General features: G+C 37.7%; 1 protein-coding gene across 2 annotated transcripts; it reads left to right on the forward strand.

Moving 5' to 3' along the window:
- Positions 1-1,706: 1,706 nt before the first annotated feature.
- Positions 1,707-8,440, forward strand: LOC121628562 (sialic acid-binding Ig-like lectin 10). Of its 2 annotated transcripts, none has more exons than XM_041967644.1 (8): positions 1,707-1,852; positions 2,002-2,097; positions 4,727-5,110; positions 5,278-5,592; positions 5,669-5,929; positions 6,522-6,609; positions 6,711-6,747; positions 6,857-8,440. In XM_041967644.1, the coding sequence occupies exons 2-8, from the start codon at positions 2,034-2,036 to the stop codon at positions 6,908-6,910; spliced, it is 1,203 nt and encodes a 400-aa protein (XP_041823578.1). In that variant the 5' UTR covers positions 1,707-1,852; positions 2,002-2,033; the 3' UTR covers positions 6,911-8,440. The 2 variants fall into 2 exon arrangements, with proteins under 2 accessions (XP_041823578.1, XP_041823577.1); XM_041967643.1 differs by having other exon boundaries at positions 2,015-2,097.
- Positions 8,441-15,376: the final 6,936 nt, after the last annotated feature.

The following is a 15,376-nucleotide window of genomic DNA, read 5'->3' on the forward strand; positions in this document are numbered from 1 at the left end:
ACTGTACACAATGTTGATGGAGCACTGCTTTTCCCTCCGGAGCCGCCGGATGGTGGACCAGAATCTCCTTAAAGTCATCCAGAAGTCATTCTCCATGGCCTCTCCAAACTCCTTCCATGCCCGAGTTTTTGCCTTAGCGACTGCGAGTTTGGGGGTTACCGCCTTGACAGGCACCAACAACCTTGCAGCCACAGCTGCGGCTGGTCGCCTCAACAATAGAGGCACGGAACACAGCCCACTCGGACTCAATGTCCCCCGCCTCACCCGGGACATGGTTGAAGCTCTGCAGACCCAGCAGACCCTCACAACACGCTTGGGTCTGCCAGGCCTGACCAGCATCCTTCCAAGCCAAGCATGTTATGAGGGTCTGCTGGGAATGTCTGGCAGAGTCCCCTGTCAAAAAGAGTTTCATCTCCCATCTCTGGCAGAGCTTTAACCTTGTGAGGCGGGGGACATTGAGTCCGAGTGGACTGTGTTTCGTGCCTCTACTGTTGAGACATCCAGCCGGAGCTGTGGCCATAAGGTTGTGGGTGCCTGTCGTGGCTGTAACCCCAGAACATCTTGGTGAATCATTTTCAGTTAATTTTAACACCTGAATGCGACTCTTCTGCAGTTTTCAGCACCAATAACTCCAACTTTTCAAGTTATATCAACAATGACTTCTAAAAAATGTAAATAATAGTTATCTTGTAGTTTTAAATCAAAGGTTGCAGAAAGATGTTCATTATGTTTGCAGTCACATGAGAAGCTTGCACAGCTGTTGCAACAACTTCCTCAAAGTATTTAAATGTTTCCTATTTCACTTGATCAGATAAGATTTTGACCACAGTTTTATGAAGAGGTGCTATCAGCCTGTCTCCAACCATACTATGTAAAGCATGAAACCTTCATGTTTCCACTTGCAGGGTGATAACTGACTTCTCTTTTCTCAAAGAAAACTCCCTTGCAAGCTGCTTGCAAGAAAATATCTTCCTTGTCCTCCACTTCCTCTTCAGTATTGTCATGGATGGTTCAATGTCCCTCTGCAGTTTTCACAGATCAAACTCAGACTTAAAAACACCATCCACACAAGATTGTTTTTTATGAGGTTAGTAACCAAAGTTGGTGTCAAACAGTTTTTATGAAGCCATTTCGTTTATTCAGCATGTTGAAGTTGTTACAGCTGTTAACCTTGTCGACCAGGTTTAATTATCCAGATTCATGTACTTATGTTTATGAATGTTTTGGTGCTGTAACAGGCACCATGTGGGAACTCTGGACAGCAGGTGATTGCACAGGAACTCCACATGCACGTCTTATGCTCTGATCTGAAAACATGGAGACCAAAATGAACCATCTTGTTTTTATGGGATGAAAACTCTTCATCATGTAGATCAGAGGTTACTTGTTTGATATAAAATATTCAACTTTTGTTTGACTTTTGGAAACTTACTAACAAATAGAAAATACACAAACACACACCAGCACTGTGTGCTGAAAAATGTTCAAAGCTGCCATCTTTTTCACACTTCTGATAGAGATCTGACCAAACTGAGAAAACCACTGAACATTGTTTATCTTTAATCTTTACATGTTCAGCCTGCTGTTCATCAGTAAGAAACCACAAATCAGCTGCACAACAAACATCTTTTAACATAATTCAGTCACAGACTGATAAGATGCAACAAACAGATGACCTCCTCTTTCTCACGGTGGAAGCAGGAAGGATGAAGACGTCTAGAGTCAAACCAGTTTTTCATGACATTTGCTTTTAAACAGAGAGGCCGGTAGTTTGATGCTGATCCACTGAAATTAAAAAATCTGCTGATTTTAAAACAACATTGTTTCTTTGTTTCAGCTGCTGATTCATTTGGTAAGAAAAGTGTGACTGAGCTTAATTTTTTATTATATTTAGAAATTTTTGTGATTTTTTTAAAAACTTTTATGAATTCTACTAACAACTACAGATGCTCATTAGATGTTTAAACATTGTTTTCTTTAAATAAAACTGAAATTGAACAGGTTGCTTTTCCAGCTTTTTTTCAGTCTGAGAGATGAAGGAGTATTGTGGGAGTTTTATGGCTGTCAACATGTTGCTGAGTGTCTTCTTTCTTTCAGGTGAGCTGTTTGTTTCATTTGGAGACATAACTGGAATTATTTCCACTTGAAAATACTGATATTGTTTAATCTCTCTACTTGTAACATGCAGCAGCTGAGTTTGTGGATCATGAAGTTTCTCTTCAGGCAGATTTTACTCCACATTATGTTCACCATTAATCTGGTTTTACAGGTGTTTTGGCTGATTGTGGAAAGCCATCACACCTCTTCATCATGACGCCAAAGGAGATGGAAGCACTGAGTGGATCTTGTTTGCAAATCATGCAGCTTCACTCCATCAGGCAACAAGTTTAACAGCCAAATAGAGATCTGTGGAGTTTGAATAAAAAGTGAATCAGACTCAAACAAGGAAAATATCATTTCCACAGTGGTAAAACAGATAACGTCTATCCAATGGAAATTATTGGAAAACTGAATGAGAAAAACTGCACCACTGTTTTCTAATTTAAATACAAGTCATACAAACACACACTTCTTCAGATTTGAGAGCAAACCATTCAGAGCAACAGCTGTTTGTGAGAATTTTAAATAATTAAAGGTGAGACAGTTTTCTACCCATCACTACGAAATTAATAAGAAGAGAAATAAAAGTTACAACTTTGGCTCCACCAACCCTCAGATATAAACTATAAAAGGATTATAAAGTTTGTCATCACATGTTACAGAAATCAGTCTTATGAACTTGTTTTACATTTTAAAATTCTTCTCATTCAGTACCATCTGTATTATCTCACCATTATTTCACAACAACCATATTTATTATATGAACAGACTGTTCTGCAGACGTTTGAGAGGAAAAGTGCTGAGTCATGATATTTTTATTTTCTTGCAACAAAACAAGATGCTTAGTGTTTTAGTATTCAAATAATCCTAATATTATTGTAACTTTGGTTATTTTTCAACTCAGTTGGATTTTTATAGAAAGAAACATGATGTGATAAAATTGTCTTGACCTTCAGAAAATGTTGAGTTTCTTTCTTTACTGCAGCTGTTTTTAGTTGCTGCCTGTTTGAGAGTCAGTCCTCCCTCAGTTTAGTTTGCAGTGAGTAAAAAGCAGCTGGAATGAAACAGGCTGAAATGTAGAACAAGTGTTTTTATTTAACAACATGTCTGTAACAGTAAATCATCATGTACGTCAGACATCTGACTCTCTCTGCTTTACCTTTCTTACACCACCAGCTAGTGGTGAGGAGAAGCAACAGAAGAAAATATGACCCAGCTGAAAGAGTTCATCCTGCTACATTTACCTACAGCCACGTCATTCATTTTCTTTACCAGCCATAAATGCCCATACCATCACACTGCCTCCCTCATGGTTAACACATGATGTGCTTTCAATCACGAGCTCTTCCTCCTCCATAACACATTATGAACTGATGTAGATAGATAGATAGATAGATAGATAGATAGATAGATAGATAGATAGATAGATAGATAGATAGATAGATAGATAGATAGATAGATAGATAGATAGATAGATAGATAGATAGATAGATAGATAGATAGATAGATAGATAGTGAAAGTAAAGGGTATGGTTGTAACACTTTTTGCTTTAGCACCTGTAACTGGCTAAAGTTTAAAAATACATGGTGGTCTTTTATTACAATCTACCCCACTAGCAGGGGGGGTTGTATCTGAGGTCTCAGTATCTTCAGTGGCTTTCATTTCTAAGATTTCCAGCAGGCACACCTTTCTCTGTCTTTTTTCTCTCTGCCTAGGCGTGCTTTGAAATGAATAAAATCAAGAAATTTTTCAGTTTTTTTGTGAGGAGGGGATGGTTTAAACACCTTGAAAATACATGTTACATCCTACCTCAACCCTGTCAGCCATAAGCTAGCTGTTTTAGCATAGTGGTTTAAAATTAACAAGGAGAAAATGCATCACATTTTATCTAAAAGACAACAATTTAATTGACTGTAAGTCACATGATTTTATCTTCAATTGTATACGTACTAAGTAAAGTTTAGTATTGGTAAAAAAAAAAAAAAAAAAACATACTTTAGTAACTCATTTTTTTCTCAAAACTGAGAACTTCAAGTGAACAGAGGAAGTTGGTTTCTTGGGTAAAACTGTGAATTTATTTAATCATTTACACATCAGCTGTTTATTCTTCATGATTTCTATATTTATTTAATTATGAAAAAGATTGTGTATGTTTGTTGGCTAAAAATTAACCACACATATTATGCTCTGTTAAAGTTCACAATTTCATCCATTTTAATTTATTTCTTAAACCTGGCAAATCCCAAATACTAAAAAACTCTTCATATCACGCTTGTAAATATTCACTCTGCTAATAACAGACAGTAAACGACAGTGACGTGTGAAATAAATGGATAAACAGTCCAGATTGGCTGAAGATGCTTCAATAAGGTGAATTCCTGTTTCACACGGTCGGAGCAGGAAGGAAGAAGGCGTCTGCCAGCTTGTAGATACGAAACATTTCCTTTGAAACTACAAAGTTGGTTGTTTGATTTGCTGCTCATTCACTGATATTAACACAGGACATTAGTCTAAAACTGAATTATTTCTGGTTTCTGTTGCAGATTTGAGTGAATACTTTAAAATGGGGATATTGTTTAAATTTTCCACATGTAACATTATGTACATCATTAATCTGGTTTACAGGTGTTTTTGCTGAGTGTTATAAGGACCCACATCTCTTCATCACTGCACCAAAGCAGATGGAAGCACTGAGTGGATCTTGTTTGCTAATCCCATGTAGCTTTAGTGATAGATCAGGAGAAATATTGGATGGCAACAGAGAAACCTTTGGGGTGTGGATTAAAAGTGACCCAGAATATGGAAATAAACCATATAATATCATTTTTAACAGCAGTGAGTCAGAAAATCCCTTTAATATGACAATAATTGGAAACCTGAAACAGAAAAACTGCACCACTTTGTTTTATAATTTAAACTCAAGTCAGTCAGACACATACTTCTTCAGGATTGAGAACGAAGCGTTCAAGGCAACAGCTTCTTGTGATCCTGTTAATATAAAAGTTAAAGGTGAGATTTTATTTTAAATAAATTATTTCTTTCTATCACTTAATTAAATTAAACGTCTTGATAAATTGGCTACATATCATGATGATTTTCTTTGTGAAACATCCACCACCCTAGAGTTTAAGAAATGTTCTTACTGTGTAAAATGTGTGTTTGATATGAAAACCCAGATTCTCCTCAGAGACCCAGAATAGAAATCTCAGGTGATGTGAAGGACCTGAAGGAGAAGGAGTCTGTCACTATAACCTGCTCAGCTTTCACTCCCTGTCCACACTCCCCTCCTGAACTCACCTGGAATCTCCAACAAGACTCTCACAGACAAACAGAGGAAAACACAGATGGAACCTTTACAACTAAAATCCAGCAGGACATCACTCTGTCACACACACATGATGGATACACCATCACATGTTCTGCCAGATATCCTGTGGATGAAGGAAAACGTGTGAACACATCAGAGACAGAAGAGACTCTCAGTGTTTCATGTAAGTGATCCTGTCAGCACATCATGGTTCAGCTGCTTCTGATCAATAAAGTTCATGTGTGTCACATTTTCCTCAGATGCTCCTAAAGACACCTCAGCATCCATCAGTCCATCAGGTTTGGTGTCAGCAGGTAGCTGGGTGAAGCTGGGCTGCTCCAGCAGAGCCAAGCGTCCCGTCAGCAGCTTCACCTGGTTCAAGATCAGAACAGAGGGACCCGTTAATGTGTCTGAGGGACCGGTTCACAGCTTCAATGCAACGGATGGAGGAGTTTATTACTGTGTGGCTCCAAATAAACTGGGAAACCAGACGTCCCAAGAAATCTGTCTTAATATTAAAGGTAAAAAGTTAATTTACTGCAGTCTCAGTCATGGCTGTTTCAGTTTTGTTGAACGGAGGAACCCGTGTCTGAGGGACGGTTTACACAGTTAACATCACCAACATGGCAGATATAGAAAGTTACTTCTGTGTGGCTGTAAATATTCTCGGGATTCAGACGTCATCATGGTTTCATTTGAAAAATGAAGGTATAAGCAGAACTGAACTGATTCATGTCATGTTGTAGTTTTTCTTTTCTAATTCTTTTTACATATTTGGGTTTTGTTATCATGTAAGTCATTAATTCAAAGTAGATTAAAAGATCCAACTATAACTGTTTAGTTAATTATTCTGAGGTGTGAGAACTCAGTCATGTAAAAACATCTGAAAACATTTCAGCTGAGTCAGTTTAACTTTTGATGTTTCATGTTTCACATTTAATTCAGTTTATGAAGAATTTCTTTACTAGTTCAGATTGTGGTTTATTACATCAGAGTTTAATCAGGACATCAGTTTAGATTTGACTTGTCTGCAATCAGTAGGAATTAAAGTTAATGATGGTTTAGAAGCAGAACATTTTCCACTAAGGAGAAGGTGACTCTGTCTCTTTACAGACATTCAGGAGTTTGGGGCTGTTGTCTACGTTACAGTGCAGATCCTGCTAATTGTAATGCTCTACAGTACAACCGCCATCTTTGAATGGTGAGACAAACTGTTCTATGATATGAGACTTTGCAGCTGGAAACAGTTGGTCTCTTTTAAATGTCAGAGTATAACATCTGTCTCATGTCTTTTTCTTCCAGCTGGATTAGATCAAGATTCTCCAACAAACCAGAGAAGGTAAGCTGCATATATAAACATGTATAAAGCTCCTGTTGGGAAACAGTTTGAGCTGCAATAAATTCCCTGCAGAGCACCAACACCTCTCTGTGCTGTTTCATTTCCACAGGACGTAGAAGAAGCAGATTATGTCAGCAGGGTGATCCACATTCAAGCTTCATGAGCCACAAAGAAGACGAGGAAGATGTCAAGTTCTCTGTTAGAGGAAGGATTTCTATTCTATCTTCTTTATTTCTGCATGAACATGTGTTATGTGGTGAAATATGATATTTAAATCATTCTGAAAAGTGATCTCAGCTCTAATTTCTAGTTAAACGTAATCATTGGTCGTCATTCTGGTTTGTCTGGTTTGACTTTCTGCCTCATTTTCTGCTGCTTGTTCTGCTGATTTGGCTTCGACTCAAGAGTCCAGCAGGTGGACTGAACACTGGACTCACTGGTTGCTACAAACACACATTATAACTGTATTGTTCAGCTACACTGTGTGACCACAACATCATATAATGACAACAGGTGTGTTTGTATCACAACATGTCATAGATTCCCTTCACATGTCAGAGCTGTTTTTTGGAAAATAACTTTGATTCTCTTTTACTTTATGATCGCATTCAGACTAGTTTTTATTGTATTTATCTGAGTAAATTATCTTCTGATGGTCTGACATCATCCATCTTTGTCTCTGATGTACATATACAAATATTAAATATATGCAGGACTATATATAACATCTGTTTTCAGTGCTATGCTGTTCATCAGCTACATGTGTGAAAACACAATCATGTTTTTAATGTCTGTATTGTTATAAATGTAACATATAGAATGATTTATTATTGTGTATATAACAGATTAATATGTCACCTGATGACCTGATGATGCCACACATTGGTGAAATCTTCTTTCACAGGATATGAGCAGTAATGATAAAGATTATTTCTATAATATCTCATGTGATATCTGATGCTTTGCTGCTGCTGTAGGTTGTTATTAGCAGCAGGTGGCAGTAAGGGACCGTCTCTAAAGTGTCTTGTGGATGCTTCTGTGGTGCTGCCATAAAGGATCCTCTTGTTTATTTTATCTGATGTATGATGCTCTCTTTGTCTTTTAACTATAACTTCCTGGTTTGAATATATAACTCTAAAGAGCATCTTTGTTCTTATAAAACAATCTGAAGTTTTATTTCAACTTGTGGTTTTATCCAAGAACAGGACTCTACCAAAATGCATCATTTGTGGTAAAATGATAGCTAATGAAAGCATACAATCAAGCATGAATTCAGCATGGGGAGGGTCAGGGGGTCCATGTTTTTTTGGCAGATGCATGAAAGGGCTCTTCCAGGAAGATAATTTCAGCAAAATTTCTACAAGAACCCACCCCCTCTTTGTTTTGTTTTTGTGTTTTGTTTTGTTTTTTTAAACAAACTTGAAATGATGAATGTCTTTTATCAGAAGCCAAAAAACTCCTCAGAACTTTACAGCAGATTTTCATGGGGCCAAACATAACGATGCATCCAGCCACATCTGTGATGTTTGTGATTAAACTGTATGATTGATGTTTACACACACTATGTGATAATGTTGGACCAATAAACGCCAATGAGATTATCAGGCGCCATCGTAGGTTTTCATTATAGTGCAGTGAATAAATTAATTAAAAATTGAAACAATGTGAGGTATATTTATTAGTATTTTGCAATAAATCAATACTTTTCTGACCCATGTAGAGGTTATACTTATTAAAGTACTTCAAGTCAAAGTGTAAAAACCCTGGATAAAGAAGTGCAGTAAAGTGCAGTTCAGGTTAATTCAAACATCGTACAATAAACTTTTGTTGGCTGCCAGAAGATGGTGCTATTAGCAGGCTGTTTAAACATACACCCTGTTGGATGAGCTCAAGTGTTTCTGACAGTAGACCAAGAAGTTGAGAGAACCCACTGGAGTGTGGAGTCATCGCTGTGTTTGTGTTGGTGAAGACTCTTCATGATTGCTGTGACCCAGCGGCTGTGATTAGATGCTGATTGACAGCAGGTGTGTTTCTATTTAAACCTCATGTAGAACAAAGACTTTCTTCAGATGTTCTCTGTGCAGGTACGGTGTGAATGTTTCAGATATTTAAGTTTCCTCTTATCTGTGTGTGGATGGCATGTGTTTATATGCTGTAGGATGTAGCTAGATATTAAATAACCTCCTTTTGTGTTCCGCATTCAGGCCAGTAGCCAGACTCCCTTCCATTATTCTTTGAACAAGGACATTTCTGGAAGCATAGACATTTCCCAACTGGTTATATTACATCTAGCATGTTCACATTCCACACCTTTTACTTTGAGAAAGTTACAAAAGTTCACTTTTACAGTTTTTTTCCACTCTAAAACTGGTCTTAAATTCTATTTAAATACCTTTTATGTGTTTGTTATATTCATGATTAAACTGTAGAATTTCATCTGATGTTTACATGCTGATACATTTATTTACCCATGTCCCGGGAAGAGAAACCTGGGTCCATGGTTCATCGTCGTCATAGGGTTGCTTTAAGCCGCTTCGTGTGGTCCCTCTTCTAGATACCTGTTTGCCATGAGGGACTCTAAAAGCCTGTTTACTTGTTTGTTTGAGGTTTTCTTTTTTTCTTTTATTGGTGTCTCCATTTTCATTTAAAAGGGACATTGTTTTTTTTGTTTTTGTTGTTGTTTTTAGACTATTTGAGTCTAGCATGTAAGATTCTAAATAGCTTGGCCCCTGAATGTTTACATGTGTATTAATTGTACCAGAGTTAGTCTTATGCTAACTCTGGTACAACTGTGTCATGATCCGTGGTTTTGGGGTTTTTGTGGTCTTGACGTGTTTAGTTGTTTTTCCTGTTTTTGTTTTGTGGTTCTTTTCTTTATGTGGAAGGCTTTCATGTTCTGTGTTTTGGTCTGGTTTTGCTGTCCGATGGGTTCATTGCATTGTTTGGTTTCCTGTTCATTCCTTTTGTGTAATGTACTCTGTTTTGCTTCGTGTTCATCAGCTCACCTGGTTTGATTTTTTCATTCACTTTACGTGTTTCTTATTAGTTCCTCCTGTATTTATACTCCATGGTTTCAGCTCTCCTTTGCCATGTTATTGGGTCCTCACCTCTGCAGCACCTTGACAAGATGGGAACATATTTGTTTTAAATTGCACATAGTCCCATTTGAAATAATGATCATAACAATAACATAATGAAAAAAAAAGGCAAAAAGCAAAGAGAAAACAAATTAATGCTTTTAGGAAATCTTTTACAATCTCTTCTTTGTCTTCCATTTCATCATCTGATTCGTCTTCCCCAGAAATAGCTTGTCCAGGTGGGGTCCTTGGCATGGAAGTGCTGTCAGAAGGATCAGCAGGTCTTTCACTGGTTATATCATGACCAGCATCTTGCCACAATTCTTCATCAGTAACAGTTTCTTCCTGTCTATTGATGTTTATCTCCTGCTCCTCAGTGTTACCTGTTACATCAGCCGTGTTATTATTCAGATAACTGGGAGAATCTTGTTCAGAACTATGTGCTTGCTCTGCAAGAACGTCTTCGTGTCTGTTCGTGTGTCTCTCTTGCTCCACGGGTTCATCTCTCATGGCATCTGTATTCTTCTTATATACGTAAATTATCCCATTTCGAGAAATATCTCTGGCATCTTCTACTCTGTTTCCCACAGATATTGTCAGATTGTCAGCTTTGAAAAACATTCCTGGATAAAACAAATATGTATAAAACTGATAAGGATGGGATTGTGAGGGTTTGTGGCAGATGACTGAGCTGAGATTGTATTTCTGTTTTCCACTTATTCCAGGAATGTAGACTTTTTTATTTGGAGTCACAGACTGTCTTAAAATTGTCTCATCAGCTGACCGAGGTAAAACGAGTACTATGACCTCAGGAGAATTAAATGAGAACATTTTATTTAATTTCAACTTACATGTCTCGCATCTTTCCCCACAATGGACATTATTCTGTAATTTGATGATAAGATTTTGTACATTATCAACATCACTTGGAGGTGGAAGGATACCCACGGGACCCAGCTCTGTAGCTGTGCTTTTCCTTGACTGGCAGTTTTGACATGTTGTGAAAACCGTAACATCCAGCAAAGTTGATAAAACCTGACATCTATTCATCCAAAGCATGATATGTTTTAACAAGTCAGCCATGTCTCTCCTTTCCAGGCACGTTGATGGTATGTTTGCCGTTATTTCTCTCAGAGCCCTGACGATTTCAAACGAACTAAAACGTTTCCCTGGTACATTAATGGCTGTTGAAATGATCATTCTTAACGCAGGTGTTGCTGACGAAGCTCTAAAAAACTCGTTGAGTCCGCTATCACTCAAGTTCTGAGCGTGCACAACAGACTGCAGCACAGAATTCATTAAGCTGTTGTTCCATACATCAGGAAACTTAGGGATGGTTGCGATCATGTCATTGGGGGAAAATCCTTGTACATTTTCTTCTCTATCTTCGATTCCATCGTCTGAGTCGTCCTCCCCAGAGAGAGCTTGTCCGGGGCGGGTCCTTGGCGTGAAATCAGTTTCCGTGCTCACAGAAGGATTAGCAGTTATTTCAGTGGTTATATCCTCTTGCCACAATTCTGCATCAGTAAAAGTTTCTTCTTGTTCATTCCTGCATATCTCCTGTTCATCGCTGTTACCTGTTATTCCAGTCGCGCCTTCTGTTTCTGTCATATTAGTCAGAAAAGTGGGGGGATCTTGTTCAGAAGTATGTGTTTGTTCAGCAAAGACATCTTCCCGTCCATTTGTGTCTCTCTCCTGGTCCACAGGTTGTTGTAAAACATTTTCTTGTCTTGGAGTGGTGTCTTCCTGTTCCAAGACTTCTGTAGCGGTCGTATCGTGGAGAGAACTGGGAAAAACGTCTTGTACAAAGTTATTTTCTCTGTCTGCAGTGGTTTCTTCGTGTAAATTAAGTTCTCTCTCATTGTTTCTACGACATGATCTGGCCATTCTTCTGGCTGCATCTCTTGCAATTGCTCCCAGAAGGTCAAATAAACCGCAGCAAGCCATTTTCGATTTAATCAGAGAATTAATTAAAAATGTAACGCACGTTGTTTGTGTAAATTTACTGATGTAAGATTTGAGAACTCTTCTCTGCAGAAAACAAACTGCTTTGACGACTGTTTTGTTAGACGGTCAGCATGTAAAGCAATTGTGACGTCCTCACCGATGACGCATCAAAACAAGGTTTTAAACATTACATCGTGCTAGGCAACTTAGTTCTACCATGCTGTCATAGCAACGAAAGGCAATAATATGACAATGACTATTCTTTACTTTAATCATTATACAGTACAAATTACATGCTGGTGGTGGTTTCTTTTCCTGTACTGTCCTTTGCATTCATGGTGCCAAATTTAAAACTCAAAGAGGGCAGAACTTTATGATATTGTCTACTTGTTAACATGACACATGAATTGAAGCAGAAAACTCAAATTTATATCACAACAATAAAAAAAAGGTTAAATTTCAGCTGAATCTGCATCTCCCATGAGCCTTTGCGGTCGGAATATGTTGAGTTTGAAAATGGCCCCGCCCCCTCTGACAGAAACGTAACATGTTGAGTTTTCTTTGCTAATCATTATTATTACACTGCACAATGTAGAAAACTATCAGAAACAACTTATTTGTTTTATTAATGAGAAACTGTTATACAAAACATAAAATGATAATTAGTCACTACTAAATAGTTTATGTTCAAACAAAATGTGGACTAAGAGTGTGGAGTCACTGTGTCAAGTAAAACAAGCGCACCCTGAAGAAGGTGAGGACTAGAGTGCCTCTAGAGAGAGAGTGGCGCCATCTCCGTTCACTGCAATGGTTCAGTTTTTTCACAGCAATGGCGGCGTATGGAGCCCCTCAAAAGTTCCCGGAAGTTAGCAAAAGCTAAGCGACGGTCAATGTATTTGAATGGAGCAGATTGTCGGAGTTACACTTCTTCAAGGTAAGATGTTTTAATAGTCATATTTCCATATCAGCTGTGCATCGAAATCAACTTGACAGGAGTAATTAAATATGTTGACGGATTGTCACTGTCTAGATTAATATATTTAGAGATTATAAACCGATAAAAGTTTATGCTAGCACACTGATAGCAACAGATGCCACAGGCTGATGAATGTAAATTCTGTTCGTCAATATAAATTGATCCAACGCCGTTGATAGCGAGGTTAATGTGTAGGGAGAGCGATTGTAGTTACATTTTTATTTAATTTTAATGTATTTATAAGGCTGTGGAATTATGGACAAAGATATGAAAATGAATACACAGTATTTGATAGCACAATACTCTTAGTATATATGTTTACAATCTTTGCAACTATAAAACCTAACCTGTTAAATGTAACAAACATGTTAACCTTAAGAACTTAACAAAATATACATATACAAAATAAGTGGCTGATTGTACTTGAGTGCATTTGCTGCACTAGACAGCACTCAGCACTCTCCCAGTGTGCAGGATGAGAGCAGAGAAGCAGAGAGATGCTTAAGGGAAGTATATCACTCTTCCCTCGTGCAGCATTGTCCTGAAGAACTTTCAGCAGTTCTGGGGTTGCCTGACGTTAACTGGGATACTGTTCTTCTTCACCTTCCTGGTTTGGCCACTTTTAAGTGTTGTTTCCTGTCTTTTTTGGTATATTCTGCAACCTCAACCATATAAATCTCCTGTGATGTGTTCTCTGTGTTTAATTTAAAAATATTAAACTTCCCAATGATATGGTCTTTGAAAATGTGTAAATGCATTGTTTTAATATGATTACCTCACATATTTTTTTGTTTTCACAGTCCCTGATGGTGGTCAAATGTATCCTGCTGACTTTGGCCATCCATATTTTCCTTCTGTCCCTGTCTTTGGGGAAGCCATACATACGCACGCCTTTCTCTGAGCGATTGGAGCAGCCCCATGCAGCACAGCATACCATGGTGAAGACTGTATTCAAGGATAGCAGAGAAAAGAAATGGCTAGACATGCTGATCTAGTCGAGTTTTATGCTATTGTAAAGGAATTCTTTTAGGTATAAAATGCATTTGGAAAACAAAGGGTGTTTGTCTGATTTATTATGTAAATGTAGGGAGTAAGTCTTGGGATAGTTAACAAATAGTGACAGAAAGCCATGTATTTTCCATGAATTGAAATCAAAATTTTAGTTATTTGCCATGGATTTTCTGTAAGAACACATTATATTGAGTCCAGACTTGTGTAGTTATCAGTCTGCCTCAGTCAAAATAAGTCTTAAGACTTAAAAGCAATTCACACAAGTAGATAGTAATAAGTAAGAATAGATAACCCATTTATTTGAAATGAATTGGGATCTAAATTTTATTTATTGGATATAGATTTCCTGTAAGAACAATTATCATTATGTTGTGAGCCTAGATTTATTGTGTAGTCACTTGGTAAATCATTGTCGTCACCTGTTGGTATGCCTCAGTCAAGTCTGAAAGATAAAGTTAAAAAAACAGAAAATATTACGATTTACATTGCTGTTGATGTCATACAGGTTTAGTAAACTTAACATGATTCATATCAATGAACACAACTATAAAAATATTGCAAAGCAAAGCCTCCATTGATCATTATTTACTGATTATCGTAGTTTTCTTATTATTTTGTATTGGCCGCCAAGCACTTACTGGAACTTTTGGAGGCTACATGGACCACGTGATCGGCAAGTGTTTTGAGCTTCCGGTGGCGCCACTCTCTCTCTAAAGGCACTCTAGTGAGGACGAGTTGCTCGAATTAGCTCGTATTCTATTGGCTGGAGGAGGTTTGACAGACAGCTCTTTCTGCAACCCAAGAGAGAGGAAAAAATATCCAAGAGCAGAAGTTTTGAGTGTGCAGAGAAAGGGTCTGAGTGTGAGGGAAAGAGACCAAGTCTGAGCGCAGAGTTTTGAAAGGAAGAACGATATATTTGAAAGCAAGAGGGACTTTCTGAGTGTGGGAGCAGAGTTTTGAGAGCAAGCAGGATGATATTTGAGTGTGAAAACCAGAAATCTTGCTCTCAAAGCAAACAATTGTGCTCTTGATTAAAGATAGAAAAATACCCCCATACATGCAGCCCACATACAGTTGCCTTGTATTTTGGGGGTAAAAAGCTTATAATATTAAAACAGTAAATAGTTCTTTCTTTCTTTTGTCCATCATTTTAACTTGAGCTAATGTTTTTCTGTCATTCACCAGGAAGTCCGTTAAATCTTTATAATAAAGATGACATACAGTCCCGGTTAAAGGTTTGGACACACTTTCCCATTAAATGTAATAGTAAAAGGTGTCCATACCTTTGACTGGTACTGTAGAATCTTGTCCAAAATATAGTTAAACATCCAGTTCTGATTTTTTTTTTTTTACACCAAACACTAGCAACAACACTATAAAAACACCAAAATGTGAACTTACAGGAGCAGAAACAGTGCAGGATTCAGCTTTCATTCATTCACACACCAAGAAGTTATAGGCTTCCAAGTTTTTCCCTGTTTACTTCTTCTTGGCTGTGTAGAAAGTTTCTAAAGCACCAAACAGTTCCAAAAGTTATGTGATCGAGTACAAGTAGTAGTACTGAAGTTATACAGCAGAAATACAGCATACTCACCGTTGTCATAAAGTGCATGTAGAA

Source organism: Melanotaenia boesemani, chromosome 18 (genome assembly GCF_017639745.1).
Source record: "Melanotaenia boesemani isolate fMelBoe1 chromosome 18, fMelBoe1.pri, whole genome shotgun sequence".
Classification (NCBI taxonomy): Eukaryota; Metazoa; Chordata; class Actinopteri; order Atheriniformes; family Melanotaeniidae; genus Melanotaenia; species Melanotaenia boesemani.